Consider the following 16,320-nt stretch of genomic DNA (forward strand, 5'->3'; position numbering starts at 1 on the left):
AGGTGAGTTTTATAATTGTATTATCTTTCAATAAGCATCATTAGCAAGTCCTAGGTTTACCATGAAAGTAGCTATCATGGGAAACTGATGCCTTGCAGATTTCAAAAGGCCATGTCAAAGCAGAGCCCACATCAAGGCAGCCTCTCAGGGCACAAAGAGTTCTAGTCAAAACTGCTAGCTAATGCACCAAAGGCTGAATATGCCCTAATAAAGCTTATTTTTTCTTTTAAAATCATTTAGCCCAATCTTTTTATTATTTCATAACACTGAAGTATTTTCTAAAATTAAAAAAATTCACAAGAGTGCATACAAATAATTTGTGTGTAATTTTACATTGCAATTATTTTTCTAAGTAACAGTGGCTTGAAGTCCTAGAATGAGTGTATAATTAGGCTGCATATAGATGGCCTATTGCCATTTGCAAAATAAAGGACATTTCGATGTAAATGCTTCTGAACCACTCTAACATTGTCAGAGCACCTGCATACACCCACTGTGGGGCTTAGGAGGACATATCAGATAGAGGAAGTGAGGGTTCATGACTTACACATCCCCCTTGCCCTATAGCTTTGAGGACCTTCCAGGGAGGTCCACAGTTATGACCTTAACAATGGGACTCCATCGAGTGGGTGTAGCTGGAGAAGGAAAAAAAGAAAAAAATAGATGTAGGGGCAATGGATAAACAAGACAAAAAGGCTAAGTGGAAAACTGAAAAATAATTGTTTAAGATAATGGTTATGTTTGCATTCTAGATGGTAGTTGCACTTTCAGAAAGGTGGCCTGGCCAAGCTCCCCAGGGAAGCAGTGCTCAAGGCACAAACCTTTGAGGTTCTGCCTACCTTAACTACTTTGTGGCATCATGAGACCAGACACTAGGTGGTGCAATTCATCTCTTCCAGGACCCAAAGAAGCAAGGAGGAAAGGAAAGGAGTAGAAAAGAAATGGAGGAGAGGAAAGGGAAAAAAGTTACAGAGAATGGGGTTGAAGGGAAAGAACATTACAAGAAAAATAAAAGATAGGAGGATAAATGTGAGAAAGAAAGAAAAAGTGCATCACAAAGAAGCCTCAAAAATAGTCACCAGCAAATGATTATGGAAAATGACTTACCCAGCCGCACAAGATACTGTATTGTCAGAAGAATCATGTTTTCCACACTCAGATATTGGCTGCCAGTCAACCCCAGTTGTTCTAAATCTTTGTTTTCCAACTGTGGAATCTTGTAGCAATTCACCAGCAGAGGACTCACAACAATGTCACTAACATTTCCATAGAAATAGGGTAAAGTGCCATAGCCTGTCCCAATAGAAGCAGGTAAATACAGTTCAACATTTCTTTTTATGTTCCAACCACGTACGCTTGCTCAACTAGGATCAAAGATGCTTAACAGAATTCCCTGCCCTCTGAGATACCTACCAAACAAATCATTCAAATATATAAATCCTAGCGAATTTGCTTGGATGCTCCAAAGTCTATCCTTATATTAAATTAAATGAACAGGAAACAAAACACAGTTGGCCTTCTATATCTGTGGGTTCCATGTTCAATCAACCATGGACTGAAATAGGGGGGAAAAGATTCCACAAAGTTCCAAAAAGTGAATCTTGAATTTGCTGTGGGCTGAGTACTATGTTGAATCTATGTGAATGATGTGATGTGTAGGCATTGTAATATTATAAGCAATGGATAGGTGGTTTAAAGTATATGTGAGGATATGCATAGGTTATATGCAAATACTGTGCCATTTTATATGAGGGACTTCAGGATATTCGATTTGATATGGGACAGGGCACGGAATCAATCCCCCAGGGATACTAAAGGACAACTGTACTCATATTATCTCTGTTTTTCATGGAAGGGACATGTTAATATTTTGCTGGAAGACTGATGAGTTTGCAAAACATCTCTGTATCCTTTCTAAAATTGCAATGATAAAATATTTCTGAGGCCAGGGGCAATGGCTCATGCCTGTAATCCCAGCACTTTGGGAGGCTGAGGCAGGCAGAGAGGTATTTGAGACCATCCTGACCAACATGGTGAAACCGTCTCTACTAAAAATACAAAAATTAGCCAGGCGTGGTGGCATGCAAGCCTGTAATCCCAGCTATTCAGGAGGCTGAGGCAGGAGAATCGCTCGAACCTGGGAAGGGGAGGTTGCAGTGAGCGGAGATCATGCCATTGCACTCCAGCCTGGGCAATAGAGTGAGACTTCGTCAAAAAAAAAAAAAAAAAAAAAAAAAAAAAAAAAAAATTCGGATAAAGTCCCTGATCAAGTTTATTTTCAGATAAGAAATCAGAAAACAAACAAATGGCAATGCAGCTGGGCACAGTAGTTCACACCTGTAATCCTAGCACTTTCTGAGTCCGCAGTGGCAGATCACTTGAGGTCAGGAGTTCAAGACCAGCCTGGCCAACATGGCGAAACCTCGTCTCTACTAAAAATACAAAAATTAACCAGGCATGGTGGCACACAGCTACATAGGAGGCTGAGGTAGGAGAATTGCTTGAAACCAGGAGGTGGAGGTTGCAGTGAGCCAAGATTGTGTCACTGCACTCCAGCTTGAGCAACAGAGCGAGATTCCGTCTCAAAAAAAAAAAAAAAAACCGGCCAGGTGAGGTGGCTCATGCCTGTAATTCCAGCACTTTGGGAGGCCGAGGTAGGCGGCTTGCTTGAGGTCAGGAGTTTGAGACCAGCCTGGCCAACATGATGAAACCCCGTCTCTACTAAAAATACAACAATAAGTCAAGCATAGTGCTGTATGCTTGTAATCTCAGCTACTCAAGATGCAGGAGAATCCCTTAAACCCAGGGGGTGGAGGCTGCAATGGACCAAGATCGTGTCACTGGACTACAGCCTGAGTGACAGAGTGAGACTGTTTCAAAAAATAAACAACAAAAAACAAAAACAGAAACAAACAACAATAGATGTTTCACTTTCTAAGATTTCTTTCTTTTTTTTCTTTTTTTTTTTTTCCTGACACTATTCACCTGGAGATATTCCTGAGATTTTCTTTTAAAAAAATTTAAGCAAAATTCACTGATTAACAGCAAGATTCTACTAGTTTCAGGTACTTGGAGATCCCTGCTCCTTTTGTAATCTTAGCTATTTTTGTGAGGCTGTCTTCCTAAATGTCAGTAAATAATCTCAAATTGTTTTAGAGTAGATAGGATAAAATGTGTCCAAAATGTACCCTGTTTTGGTGGTTGATAGAGAGGACAGTCCCTCTGTAAGACTTACTAAAAGGCAGGCACGGAAGGACCAAAGGGTCCCCATGTTCTATGCATCTTTCCAAAGCTTAGTGGCACTATGGTAATGTTCAAAAAGAGCTTCCTAATTCATTAAGCATTTAATCCCCCCAATACCTACAGATCTAGGATTAGCAGATAGAGCAACCAGGTAAAGGAAAGGGCTCCAAGTAAAACCATCCAATTAGGCAGGATTAAGCCAACACAAAAAGCAAATAACACCTCATATAAACATGCCCTAAAGATGTAGGCCAGGCACAGTGGCTCATGCCTGTAATCCCAGCACTTTGGGAAGCCGAGGTGGGTGGATCACTTGAGGTCGGGAGTTTGAGACCAGCCTGACCAACATGGAGAAACCCTGTCTCTACTAAAAATACAAAATTAGCTGGACATGGTGGTACATGCTTGTAATCCCAGCTACTCGGGAGGCTGAGACAGGAGAATCGCTTGAACCCAGAAGGTGGAGGTTCTGGTGAGCCAAGATCGTGCCATTGTACTCCAGCCTGGGCAAGAAGAGCAAAACTCCGTCTCAAAAAAAAAAAAAAAAAAAAAAAAAAAAAAAGTGAGGACCTTAAACACCCTATCTATTTAGTCCTACAGGTAGAATAGGCAATCTCCTTATGGCTTAGGCTAGTCCTAAACCAAGGAGACTCACACGGGTATGAAAAGCACTAAGTTAGTTCTAGAATATAGGGACCCCTAAATGTCTATACCTCCACTTGTAGACCACATGGAAGGACTCAGCCTTCTCAAAGATAATAAGGTTCAGACCTACAATTGTGGGGCCTCTTGGTTCTCTTGAGTAGGCTCAGTCAGCTGGCTTGGCTTGTTTTATTTCTCTGTAGTTTGGCTCTCTGACTGGAATGTCCCTTTCCCCACCTTGTCTACTCTGACCAACCTTCAGGACTCAGCTTAACCAACACCTCTGGGAAGTCTTCTCAGACCCCTCCAGGCAGAGATAAGTTCTCTCTCAGAGCTCTGAGTTCTGGTTGCTCTTGGTTGTGAACCTCTAAGGAGCTCACATGTCACAGTGTGCTGTAATGGTTATTGCCCATATCTTGTAATACTTATTTACCAACCCTAGTGGCTCGTAGGAGGTCAGACTCCCTCACTAAACAATGCTCCTAGAGGGCAAAAGACTTTGCCTCATCCTCAGCTCCTAATCACATGTTTGATACAGCATGAAAGAGCTGACCAATAAAAGCTGAAACAATCAATAGATGGATGAGTACCTTCATGAATATATGAAAAAACACATACAATGAAATGGGAAAACACTCGTAGATTCCAGAAGACATAGTCAACTTGGAATTCCATTGGCTTACCTATCAGAATTACTGGTCTAACTCCTGAGTTACTCAGCAGGTTTTCAGGAACAATTACAGTTTCCCCTGCAGGAATGGGCCGGGGCTGTAAAATTCCAGTTAGTGGGGTCTGTGGAACTGGGGCAGATAAAGGGGACTCTGGAAAGAAAAAAGTTTGACAAGAAACATGTCATGTGAAAACTAAATGAAAAACAATAGAAAGCAATATAATTTTAATACTTTTAATGGAGAAGTATTAAAACCTAATGGTTTGTTATATTTTTTATTATGTTTATTACACAAGTGATAAGTTGAAAAAACAAAGGGAGAAAAAAATATTAACCATAATCATATCATGTGGCTATAACTACTATTTAGCATTTTGGTGGTTTTCCTTCCAGTTGTTTTTGTCCATATGTAATCTTCTGGATCCTGTTTGTTATTTTAGCTTTCCCCCCAAGATTATCAAAGGCATATATCCATTCATTACATACATTTTGAAAGGTATAGAGAAATGTGAAGAAGGATAAACTCATCATTAACCAGTACCATCTATAAGCAACCATAGTGACAGATTGGCATAATTATTTGTGTATGTAAGATGTCTATGTTCTCTTTAAAACTATTTATTTAGGGCTGGGCGCGGTGGCTCAAGCCTATAATCCCAGCACTTTGGGAGGCCGAGGCAGGTGGATCACGAGGTCAAGAGATCGAGACCATCCTGGCCAACATAGTGAAATCCCGTCTCTACTAAAAATACAAAAAATTGCCGGGCGTGGTGGCTCAAGCCTGTAATCCCAGCACTTTGGGAGGCTGAGGCGGGTAGATCACGAGGTCAAGAGATCGAGACCATCCTGGTCAACATGGTGAAACTCCGTCTCTACTAAAAATACAAAAAATTAGCTGGGCATGGTGGCGCATGCCTGTAATCCCAGCTACTCAGGAGGCTGAGGCAGGAGAATTGCCTGAACCCAGGAGGCGGAGGTTGTGGTGAGCCGAGATCGCGCCATTGCACTCCAGCCCAGGTAACAAGAGCGAAACTCCGTCTCAAAAAAAAAAAAAAAAAACTAACAACTATTTATTTAAAAAACTTAAACATTTAAATAACTCATTTATGTCTTAGAACCAGTATATTTACAATTGTCTGTGGTTGGTATAGCAAGGTAGACAAATGTTTGAACATTTAACTGTGAATGTCGAATGGCTACAGTTTAGGTATTTTGAAAGAGAACCAGTTGGTTTTGGTTTTTCAGGTTTCTAGCCACAGACTGAACCATCCAGGTTAGAAATAATAAGCATGGGTCACATAAAGAACCATATAACAGGAGGGAAAATCTAACACCATTGCCAGCAAAACAAGTCCATATATATGCCCTATGATGGTGGGTTGGTAGCATTGTGTCCTGTGTAATGAAGGGCTTTGTAATGCTATGGGTTAAAAACAAAGCCAAAGGTTGCATTCAGATCAGTTGTAATGATCTTGTGCATTGTAGGGAAGGTAAATGTGATCAGAACAAAACATTAGCTACTATCAATATTCTCACATAATTCATCTTCAAGAATTCAGGGAAAGAATAGAAGTAGACTTTGGGAGGCCGAGGCGGGTGGATCACGAGTTCAAGAGATCGAGACCATCCTGGTCAACATGGTGAAACCCCGTCTCTACTAAAATACAAAAAATTAGCTGGGCATGGTGGCACATGCCTGTAATCCCAGCTACTCAGGAGGCTGAGGCAGGAGAATTGCCTGAACCCGGGAGGCGGAGGTTGTGGTGGGCCGAGATTGCGCCATTGCACTCCAGCCTGGGTAACAAGAGCGAAACTCCGTCTCAAAAAAAAAAAAAAAAAAAAAAAAATAGAAGTAGAAGATATCTCTGCTTATTAAAAACACACTTAAAATCCATCTTCTGTTAAGATCTTACCCGTTCTTGAAAGAGGGCGAACTGTAGGGACAGGTACAACTAAGCCAGGTTGGGGGAGAGGTGACCCAGGATACCATCCCCGGTGTCGTTTCTTTGGTGGCCCAGAAATAAACATGGTAGCTAAAGACAAACAAAAAATAAAAATTAAGAAAGAGATATTCTTGTTCACAGCCATGTGGGGGAAAGGAGAGAATGCCAAAGTAACATAGAACTTTGAACTTGACTATGCTCCGAAAGTCTTAAATCACTCTTCTACAGGTAAAGTTTTAAAAAAAAGCCGTATTAGTAACCTAACATTACAATAACCGCCACTTAACATCTGTATGTTGTTTTACGATTCACAAGTTTATGTAGCTTATTTCATTTGATTCTACCCACACCCTTGTGGGGTTGTAGCACGAGCATTATTGTTACACCCTTCTTGTAAAAGGAGAAAGGAAAGCTCAGATTTGTCTGGGATCACACAACAGAGAAGAACTTTGAATCCTGTACTTTAGTCAGCTAAACCCAAGGTTTTTCAAGACACTTCCTTATACACTTGTCTTAACATTATTTCCCAGTTAGGTCATCCATATAGAATCCCAAGATATTTACTCATTACTGTTCACACCAATTACAAACTTTCAAAACATTGTATGACAAACTGAGAAAACACTCTAGAGGGTGTTGCCATATCATTCATTACAAAATCTGGAGTACTTCTAACCACAGTTAAGTGTACTATTACAAAACTCTACAACAGGTATTGTACCTTGGTCTCCTGATGCATAGCTGGGTCTTGGCGACAAAGAGTAATTCCCTGGGTGGGCTGGAGTGGAGCTGGATGCACTGCCCTTCCCTCCATGGCTACTGTTTCCATTAGCAGCATCTGTAGAACACAAGGAGAAGAGTACTCAGTGCTCTGGGATGCTGCAACCATCTGATAGACCTCACACTCTAGGATTCCAAGAAACCTCATGGATAGGACTCAGTCCAGTTACGTAAAACCAACTGCAACTGTCAGAGGAGGACCTTCATTAAAATTAAATGTCACCTAGAAACAATTTCCTAGGACTCCAAGAGACCTTCTGGAATCATTTTCAATGAAGTCTTTGGAGATGATGGATGGAAGGAAGAGATAAAAAATTCTTATGTTTATGTTCTTAACTTTGTGTCATGGAAAGTTTCAAACAAAGTAGAGAGAATAGGATAATGAACATCTACATAACTACCACCCAATTTCAACGTTTCCCAACACATATAGCCCATCTTTCTTTATCAATACCCTTACCACCCTTATCTCTGTCCCCTCCACATAAACACATGTATGCTGTGAATTATTTTGAAGCAAACTCATATTATTTTGTACATAAATACTTTTTATTTATGTTTGCTTCTTTATTTCCTGTCTTGTTTTTTTTTTTTTGGAGACAAGGTCTCACTGTCACCCAGGCTAGAGTGTAGTGACAGGATCAGAGCTCACTGCAGCTTTGAACTCCAAGGCTAGAATGATCCTCTTGCTTCAGCCTCTCAAGTAGGTGGGACTATAGGAGCATGCCATACCCGGCTAATTTTTAAATTTTTGTTTTGTTTTGTTTTTTTTAGAGACAGAGTCTTGCTATATTGTCCAGACTAGTCTCAAACTCCTAGCCTCAAGCGATCCTTCCACCTTGGCTTCCCACAGTGTTGGGATTACAGGTGTGAGCCACCACACTGGTCTTATGTATGAGTTTATAAAAGAATAAGACTCTTTTAAAAATGAATTCTTTTCTTCTTGGTTTTTTTTTTTTGTTTTTGTTTTTTGAGATGGAGTCTCTGTCACCCAGGCTGGAGTGCAGTCAGTCATGCAATCTCAGCTCACTGCAACCTCGGTCTCCTGGTTTCAAGCAATTCTTCTGTCTCAGCCAGAGTAGCTGGGACTACGGGCACATGCTGCCATGCCTGGCTAATTTTTTGTATTTTAGTAGGGACGGGGTTTCACAGTGTTGCTCAGGCTGGTGGCGAACTCCTAACCTCAGGCAATCACTCCACTTCAGCCTCCCAAAGTGGCGGGAATACAGGCATAAGCCACCATGACCGGCCTTATTTCTTCTTAAGACAGGGTCTCACTCCAATACCCAGACCAGAGTGTAGTGGTGCAACTAAAGCTCACTGCATTCTTGACTTTTGGGCTCAGGTGGTCCTTCCACCTCAGCCTGCCAAGTAGCTCGGACTACAGGCATGTGTCACCATGCCTGGCTAATTTTTGTAATTTTTAAAACCCTGTAGAGACAAGGTTTTGTCATGTTGCCCAGGCTGGTCTTGAACTTCTGGGTTCAAGTGATCCACCTGCCTCGGCCTCCCAAAGTGCTGAAATTACAGGCATGAGTTACCACACACAGCCAATAATTTCTTACTATCATAAAATATCCCGCTGGTATTCAAAATTTTCCCCAACTATCTTTTAATTACCTTTAAAAAATTACTTTTGTTTTTACAGTTGGCTTGTTCAAATTGGAATTCGAACAAGATGGACATACTGAATTTAGTGGGTATGAACCTGAAATCTCTTTTAATCTATAAGATGCCCTTCCTTTTCTTTCTTTCTTACAATTAATTTGCTGAAAACCTAGCAGAATTTTCCATTTTGTAGATTTTGTTGATTATATTCCTGTAGTGTCACTTATTCTCGTCCTCTGTATTTCTAATAAACTAATTGTTAGATACAGAGGTTTGATCAAATTCAGATTCTTTTTTTAGGCAAGAGTATCTCATAAGTACTGTGGTATACAGTACTTTGCATCAGGAGGCACATAAGCCAGTTTTCTCTCTTCTTGTGATATTAAGATTGATTGGCATTATAAAGTTGTTCAGCCTTTCATCTGATGGTATTAGTAACCATTGTAATTACTGATCTATCATGTCATTGATTTTTTTAATGCTGTAAAAACTTGATTCCAGGCCGGGCATGGTGGCTCATGCCTGTAATCCTAGCACTTTGGGAGGCTGAGGTGGGTGGATCACCTGAGGTCAGGAGTTCGAGACCAGCCTGGCCATCATGGTGAAACCCCATCTTTAAAAAAACAAAAAACAAAACAAAAAAAACCTTGATTCCACTGTTCAAAGTCTGTAATCCAACCAGAAGGTAGATCCTGCAAGAAATGTTGGACCAGAGTAAGAACAGAAGTGGGTTGTGTAAATTATGATACCTAACTCTTGAAAAGTTTCCAAAAATGGCCAGGCCCAGTGACTCACACCTATAATCCCAGCAATTTGGGAAGCTGAGGCAGTAGAGCCCCAGAGTTCGGGACCAGCTTGGGCAACATAGGGAGACCCTGTCTCTACAAATAACTAAAAAAGAAAAGTTTCCAAAAATGACAGGCTCTCTTTATGCTCATTCTTCTACCTCTATTAATCCCAGCACTTTGGGTGACCAAGGCTGGCTGATCACTTGACATCAGGAGTTTGAGACCAGCTTAGGCAACATGGTGAAACACTCTTTACAAAAAAAAAAAAAAAAATGCAAAAATTAGCTAGGCATGGTGGCATGTGCCTACAGTCCCAGCTACTTGGGAGGCTGAGGTGGGAGGATGGCTTGAGCCTGCAGTGTGCTGAGATCACACCAGTGTAACTCCAGGCTGGGTGACAGAGTGAGACCCTGTTTCAGAAAAAGAAACACACACACATACACATACACATACAGACACACACTAAACTAAACTTTTCTAGGATTCTTTTTTTTTTTTTTTTTTTGAGACAGAGTCTTACTCTGTCATCCAGGCTGGAATGCAGTAGCATGATCTCAGCTCACTGAGACCTCTGCATCCTGGGTTCAAGCAATTCTCCTGTCTCAGCCTCCCAAGTAGGTGGGATTACAGGTGCCCACCATCATGCCTGGCTAATTTAGACATGGGGTTTCACTATGTTGGCCAGACTGGTCTCAAACTCCTAACCTCATGATCTGCCCACCTCGGCCTCCCAAAGTACTGAGATTACAGGTGTGAGCCACTGTACCCATCCTAATCTTTATTTTTTTTTTAGACAGTCTTGCTCTGTCACCCAGGCTGAAATGCAGTGGAACACACATGGCTCACTGCAGCCTTGACTTCCCAGGCTCAAGCCTTCCTCCCACCTCAGCCTCCCGAGCAGCTGGGACCACAGGGGCACACAACCACACCCAGCTAATTTTTTTATTTTTTGTAGAGACAATGTCTCACTTTGTAACCTGGGCTGGTCTTGAACTCTTGGCCTCAAATGATCCTCCTGCCTTGGCCTCCCAAAGTGATGGGATTACAGGTGTGAGCCACTGTGCCCAGATGATCCTGTCTTTTGTTCACAGCTTGCCTCAGCCTACATCTTTCCTTGGCTTATACTATTTACCCTGATGAATTTAACTATATGTTGGTGACTCGACTCTACACCATCAGTCCTGAATTCTCCCTATGATAAATTAAATGGCTGTTGAACAGCTCTACATGGACGTCTTATGGGAATCTTAAACTCAGCATTTCCAAAATTGAACTCTAATCTCCCACTGGAGAACCTGATCTTCCTTCTGTATCCCTGTCTCAAGATGATGGCATCACCATTAGCCCAGAAGGATGAATGTCAACTGAGACCCCTTCTTCTCCTTGAGGCTCACATTAATCAGTTAATTCCTGCTGGTTTCACTTCCTGAGTAGTTCTCTAACTTGTCCTCTCCTCTGCAACCTATTACCACTCTAGCCAAGGACATCATCATTTCTCACTGAGACGACTGAAATGACCTGCAACTAGTTTTCCCATTTCGTCTTCTTACACATTGAAGCAAAAATTATCTAGCTCAAGTTCAAATCAAACCATGCCATTTCTTTGCTCTGTAAGTTATATAGTAAAATCCACATTTTTTAGCCTGGCTGCCTATAATTTTCCCTTAACCATCACTTACTCACCTCCTTGCATACATCATCTTGCTTTTCCCCTTTCCTTTTTTTCCCTTTTTCCCATCATTTCTGCTGTTCCCTGAAACTGAATTGCATTTCCTATCCTCCTTTGTACAGTGAAGATCTCCTTATTGTCAAAGACCAAGCTCCTCCAAGAACTCATTCTTAATTACTCCTACAATGTTGGATTAAAACCCTTTGCTCCGTGTTCTTCTGTACATTGCCGTATGTGCTACTGCACACTGAAAATATCTTGTCAGAGGTCTATCTCCCTAGATTACAAGGAAATTAGAGGTCACGGATTTAACCTTATTTATCATTGTATTTCCAGTTCCTAGTCATAGCAGGTGCCCAAGAAATATCTGTTGAATGGAAACAAATTGCTGTGTCACCTCCAAGTACCAAGTGTCATTCCACAACTCTTTTGGTTGGAATGTAGAGAACACAAAGCTTCATATACTAGTACATTATTACAGACAGCCCCACTTCTCTCTTCAACTGGCAGGGAGAGGCAGCTTCTGTTTTCTTCTATCATTTGTCAATTAAATGTCACACAACTCTTTTATGGACCATGTATTTACCAAAGGAATATAAGTGAGGGAAACATCACCTGCAGCAAAAGTCTTCCCTACAACATGCAAAGATAAAGCCAGTGGTTTCACAATATTCTTATTCCGGGTCAGGTCCTGAGCTCCACTTAAATTGATTGCAGAAATAGCTGGACTGAGAATCGGTGAATCTTTAAAATGAAAGAGTTTGTTTAAATTAGCAACTATTTATATATGCAGGAAGGATGTTAATTCAACAAGAGTTGCGAGAAAGCAGATTATTGAATTTCAGTCCTTTCCTTGAACTATTCTGACATTTTTAAAAGTTCATTTCTACACTTAGATCTCACCAAAAAAAAAAAAAGTTCATTTCTAGGTATACTGGTTTTATTATTTTTACTTATTTAATAACACTCACTCACTAGAAGTTACTATTTGATGGGTGCTACTTTAAGCACCTTAAATATATTAATTCAGTTAATTCTTATAACAACTTTGTAAGGTAAGTATTACTACCTTAAATAGTAGTAGTCATTTAACCTATTCAGGGTTAACTAAACCCAAAGAAAGAAGAAAAGAAGTAATAAAGACAATAGCATAAATGAATAAAGTAAGGAACAGAGAAACAATAGTAGAAATCAACAAAACCAAAACTTTGTTTTTCAAGTGAATCAACAAAATTGACAAATCTTTAGTTAGATTGACCAAGGAAAAAAGAAGATATAAATTACTAAAATTAGGAATAAATGAGAAGGCATCACTGGCAATCTTAAAGAAAAAAATTATAAACAAATGCTATGAACAATTGTATGCCATTGTTTCAGACTGAACTGTCTCCTTGAAATTCATATATTGAAGCCCCAATTCCCAAAACCTTAGAATGTGACTGTATTTAGACAAAGGACCTTTAAAAAAGTAATTATGATGAAATGAGGTCACAGAGTGAGGGCTTAATCTGATATGACTGGTGTCCTTATAAGAAGAAGAGACATCAGGAATATGTCCATATGCAGAGGAAAGGCCACGTCAGGACATAGCAAGAAGATGGTCATCTGCAAGTCAAGAAGAGAGGCCTCAGGAGAAACCAATCCTGCCAGTATCTCAGTCTTGGACTTCCAGTGTCCAGGACTGTGTGAAAATAAATTGCTGTTGTTTAAACCAGTGAGTGTGTACTATTTTGTTAAGGCAGCCCTCATAAACTAATATAGCCATCAAATTAGATAAATCTAATCAGATAATTAGAGTTCGAATTGACAAATTCTTAGGGAAGAAATGATGAAAATTGACTCAAGGAGACAGAAAAAATCTGAATAGACCTTTAACAAGACACTAAATTAGTTAAAAACAAAACCAAAAATAAATCCCACAATTATCCACAAAGAAAAGCCTACCAACATTTAAAGATTAATATTTATATAGAAGAATACAGCCGCTATGAATGTGGATTTGACCCAATAACTTCTGCTTGCCTCCCCTTTCTCAAATTCTTTCAAAAGGTAGAAGATGAAGGAACATTACCCAACTCAACTTCTTAAGGCCAATATTACCCAGACAAAAGACATCATCAAAAGGCTGGGTGCCATGGTTTGCACCTATAATCCCAGCTACTCCGGAGGCTCAAGTGGGAGGACTACTTGAGCTAGGAAGTTTGAGGCTACAGAGTGGGCTATGATTGAACCACTGCACTCCAGCCTAAGTGACAGAACAAGACCCTGTCTCAAAAAGAAAAGGAATAAAGGAAAAGAAGAAAGGAAGAAAAGAAAAGAAACAAAAGGAAGAGAAAGAAGGAAGGAAGGAAGAAAGGGAGGGAGGGAGAAAAGCTAGCTACAAAGAATAGTTTATGAAACATATGAATGTGTACATAAAAATGCAGTGGCGCATGCCTGTAAAATCCCAGCACTTTGGAGGCTGAGGTGAGTGGATCACCTGAGGTCAGGAGCCTGACTGAGGTCGTGATCAGCCTGACTAACATGGTGAAACCTCCTCTCTACTAAATACAAAAAAAATTAGCTGGGCGTGGAAGCACATGCCTATAATCCGAGCTACTTGGGAGGCTGAGAAAATTGCTTGTACCTGGGGGAAGGAAGACAGGGCCTAGAAGCCTCCCTTCTCAGAGGTCCCCCAACTGCAACAGGTACCAGAGACGCCCACATGAGCTGAGATTGCGCCATTGCACTCCCACATGGGCAACAAGAGTGAAACTCCGTCTAGGGGTGTGGGGGTGGGAATGCTCAACAAAATACTAGCAAATACAATGGCAGCATATAAAAAGGATTATAGGTTGGCCCAGTGGCTCATGCCTGTAATCCCAGCACTTTGGGAGGCTGAAGTGCGTGGATCACCTGAGGTCAGGAGTTTGAGACCAGCCTGGCCAACATGGTGAAACCTCATCTCCACTAAAAATACAAAAATTAGCTGGGCATGGTGGCAGGCACTTGTAATTTCAGCAACTCGGGAGGCTGAGGCAGAAGAATTGCTGGAACCTGGGAGGTGGATGAGCTGAGATCATGCCATTGCACTCCAGCCAGGGTGACAACACGGAGACTCCATCAAAAAACAAAACAAAACAGGATTATATGCTATGGCTAATTGAGATTTATAGCTGAAATGCAAGGTTGGTTTAACATACAAGAATCTACAAGATGTTATTCCATACACCCTATTAATAGAATAAAGGACAAAAACCACATGATCATCTCAAGGGACACAGGTAAAGCATTGGACAAAATCCAACACTTTTTCGTGATTAAAAACACTCAGTAAACTAGAAACAGAAGGGACCTTCCTCTACTTGATAAAAAGCATATACAAAAAACCCACTACTTTCAGTTTCAACACAAGAGGACAAAAGAAAAAAAAAAAAAAAGACAAAAACCCAAAATCCAAAATAACAACAACCAAAAAAAAAAAAAAAAAAAAAAAAACAAAAAACAAAAAAAAAAACCAACTGCTACCATCGGACTGAGTGATAAAGATCAAATTTATGGTCTGGACCAAGATAAGAATGTCTACTCTTGCCACTTCTATTTAACATGTAAAAGAAGTTCTATCTAGTGTAATTAGGAAGGAAAATAAAATGTATCCAGGTTGGAAGGAAGAAATAAAACCACATTTATTTGCAGATGATAGGATCCGGTATATAGGAAATCCTAAGGAAGCCACTACAAAACTACTAGAGCTAATAAATGTCCAAGGCTCCAGGACAGAAGAGCAGTATTCAAAAATCAATTGTATTCCTATGTAATTGCGATAACCCCAAAATATACTTAAGGAAAATCTTTCATTTTATAATAGCATCAGAAATAATAAGTACTTAGAAATAAATAGAACAAAAGAAGTTCAAAATTTATACTATGAAAACCACAAATCATTGTTGGCTTTTTTGTTTTTGAGGCAGGGTCTCACTCTACTGCCCAAGCTGGAGTGCAGTGGCACGACCATGGCTCACAACAACCTCAACTTCCTGGGCTCACATGATCCTCCCACCTCAGCCTCCCAAGTAGCTAGGATGACAAGCACATGCCACCATGCCCAGCTAATTTTTTTTAAATTTCTTGTAGCGATTGGGTTTTGCCATGTTGCCCAGGCTGCTCTCGAACTCCTGAGCTCAAGTGATCAGCCTGTCTTAGCCTCCTAAAGTTTTGGGATTACAGGTATGAGCCACAACATCTGGCCACAAAAGACTGTTGAAAGAAACTAAAGAAGACCTAAACAAATAGACACCCATGCTCACAGAAAGGTTCATATTAAGATGGCAATACTACTCAAACTATTGTAAAGATTCAGAGTAAGCCCCATCAAAATTCCAGCTGAATTCCTTACAGAAATTGATGAGTTAATCCTAAAATTCAAATAAAAATGCAAGGAACCCAGGATAGCCAAAAACAATCTTGAAAACGAAAGGCAAAGCTGGAGGACTTAAACATCCCCATTTCAGAACTTCATACAAAGCTACCATAATTATGCAGTGTGGGTGGTATTGGCATAAGAACAGACATACAGATCAAGGAAATAACATGGAGAGTCCAGAGATAAACCTTTACATTTTATGGGCAAATGAAATTTGACAAGAGTGTCAAGAAAATTCAATGGGTTAAAAAAAATTAGTCATCTTAACAAATGGTTATGTGACAACTGGATATCCACAGGCAAAAGAATGAAGTTGAACCTCTTTCTCATATCACATACAAGAATTAACCTAAAATGGATTATACATCTAAATGTAATAGCTAATAGCTATAACACTCTTAGAAGAAAACACAGGAGTAATTTTTATGACCATAGATTAGGCAATGCTTTCTTAGCTGTAGCACTGAAAACACAAACAACAAAAATAGATAAATTAGTCTTCATCAAGATAGATACACTTAATGCTTCAAAGGACACCATTAAGAAAGTAAAAGACAACCCACGGAATGAGAAAA

The 16,320-nt window shown here is 40.2% G+C and overlaps 1 protein-coding gene across 4 annotated transcripts in view; it reads right to left on the bottom strand.

The window, feature by feature from the left end:
- GREB1L (GREB1 like retinoic acid receptor coactivator) overlaps window positions 1-16,320 on the bottom strand; it is a 316,336-nt gene that overhangs the window by 94,692 nt on the left and 205,324 nt on the right. For 2 of the 4 annotated variants that reach the window (XM_074383696.1, XM_074383695.1), the window contains 5 exons: window positions 11,959-12,087; window positions 7,220-7,336; window positions 6,469-6,588; window positions 4,569-4,706; window positions 1,108-1,293 (listed from right to left, as the gene is read on the bottom strand). In XM_074383696.1, coding sequence (XP_074239797.1) covers window positions 1,108-1,293; window positions 4,569-4,706; window positions 6,469-6,588; window positions 7,220-7,336; window positions 11,959-12,087 — 690 coding nt within the window. The remainder of the gene's footprint in view (window positions 1-1,107; window positions 1,294-4,568; window positions 4,707-6,468; window positions 6,589-7,219; window positions 7,337-11,958; window positions 12,088-16,320) is intronic. The other 2 variants (XM_003924788.4, XM_074383697.1) reach the window with 1 other exon arrangement.

The sequence above is a fragment of the Saimiri boliviensis genome, chromosome 13 (assembly GCF_048565385.1).
Source record: "Saimiri boliviensis isolate mSaiBol1 chromosome 13, mSaiBol1.pri, whole genome shotgun sequence".
NCBI classification, from domain to species: Eukaryota; Metazoa; Chordata; class Mammalia; order Primates; family Cebidae; genus Saimiri; species Saimiri boliviensis.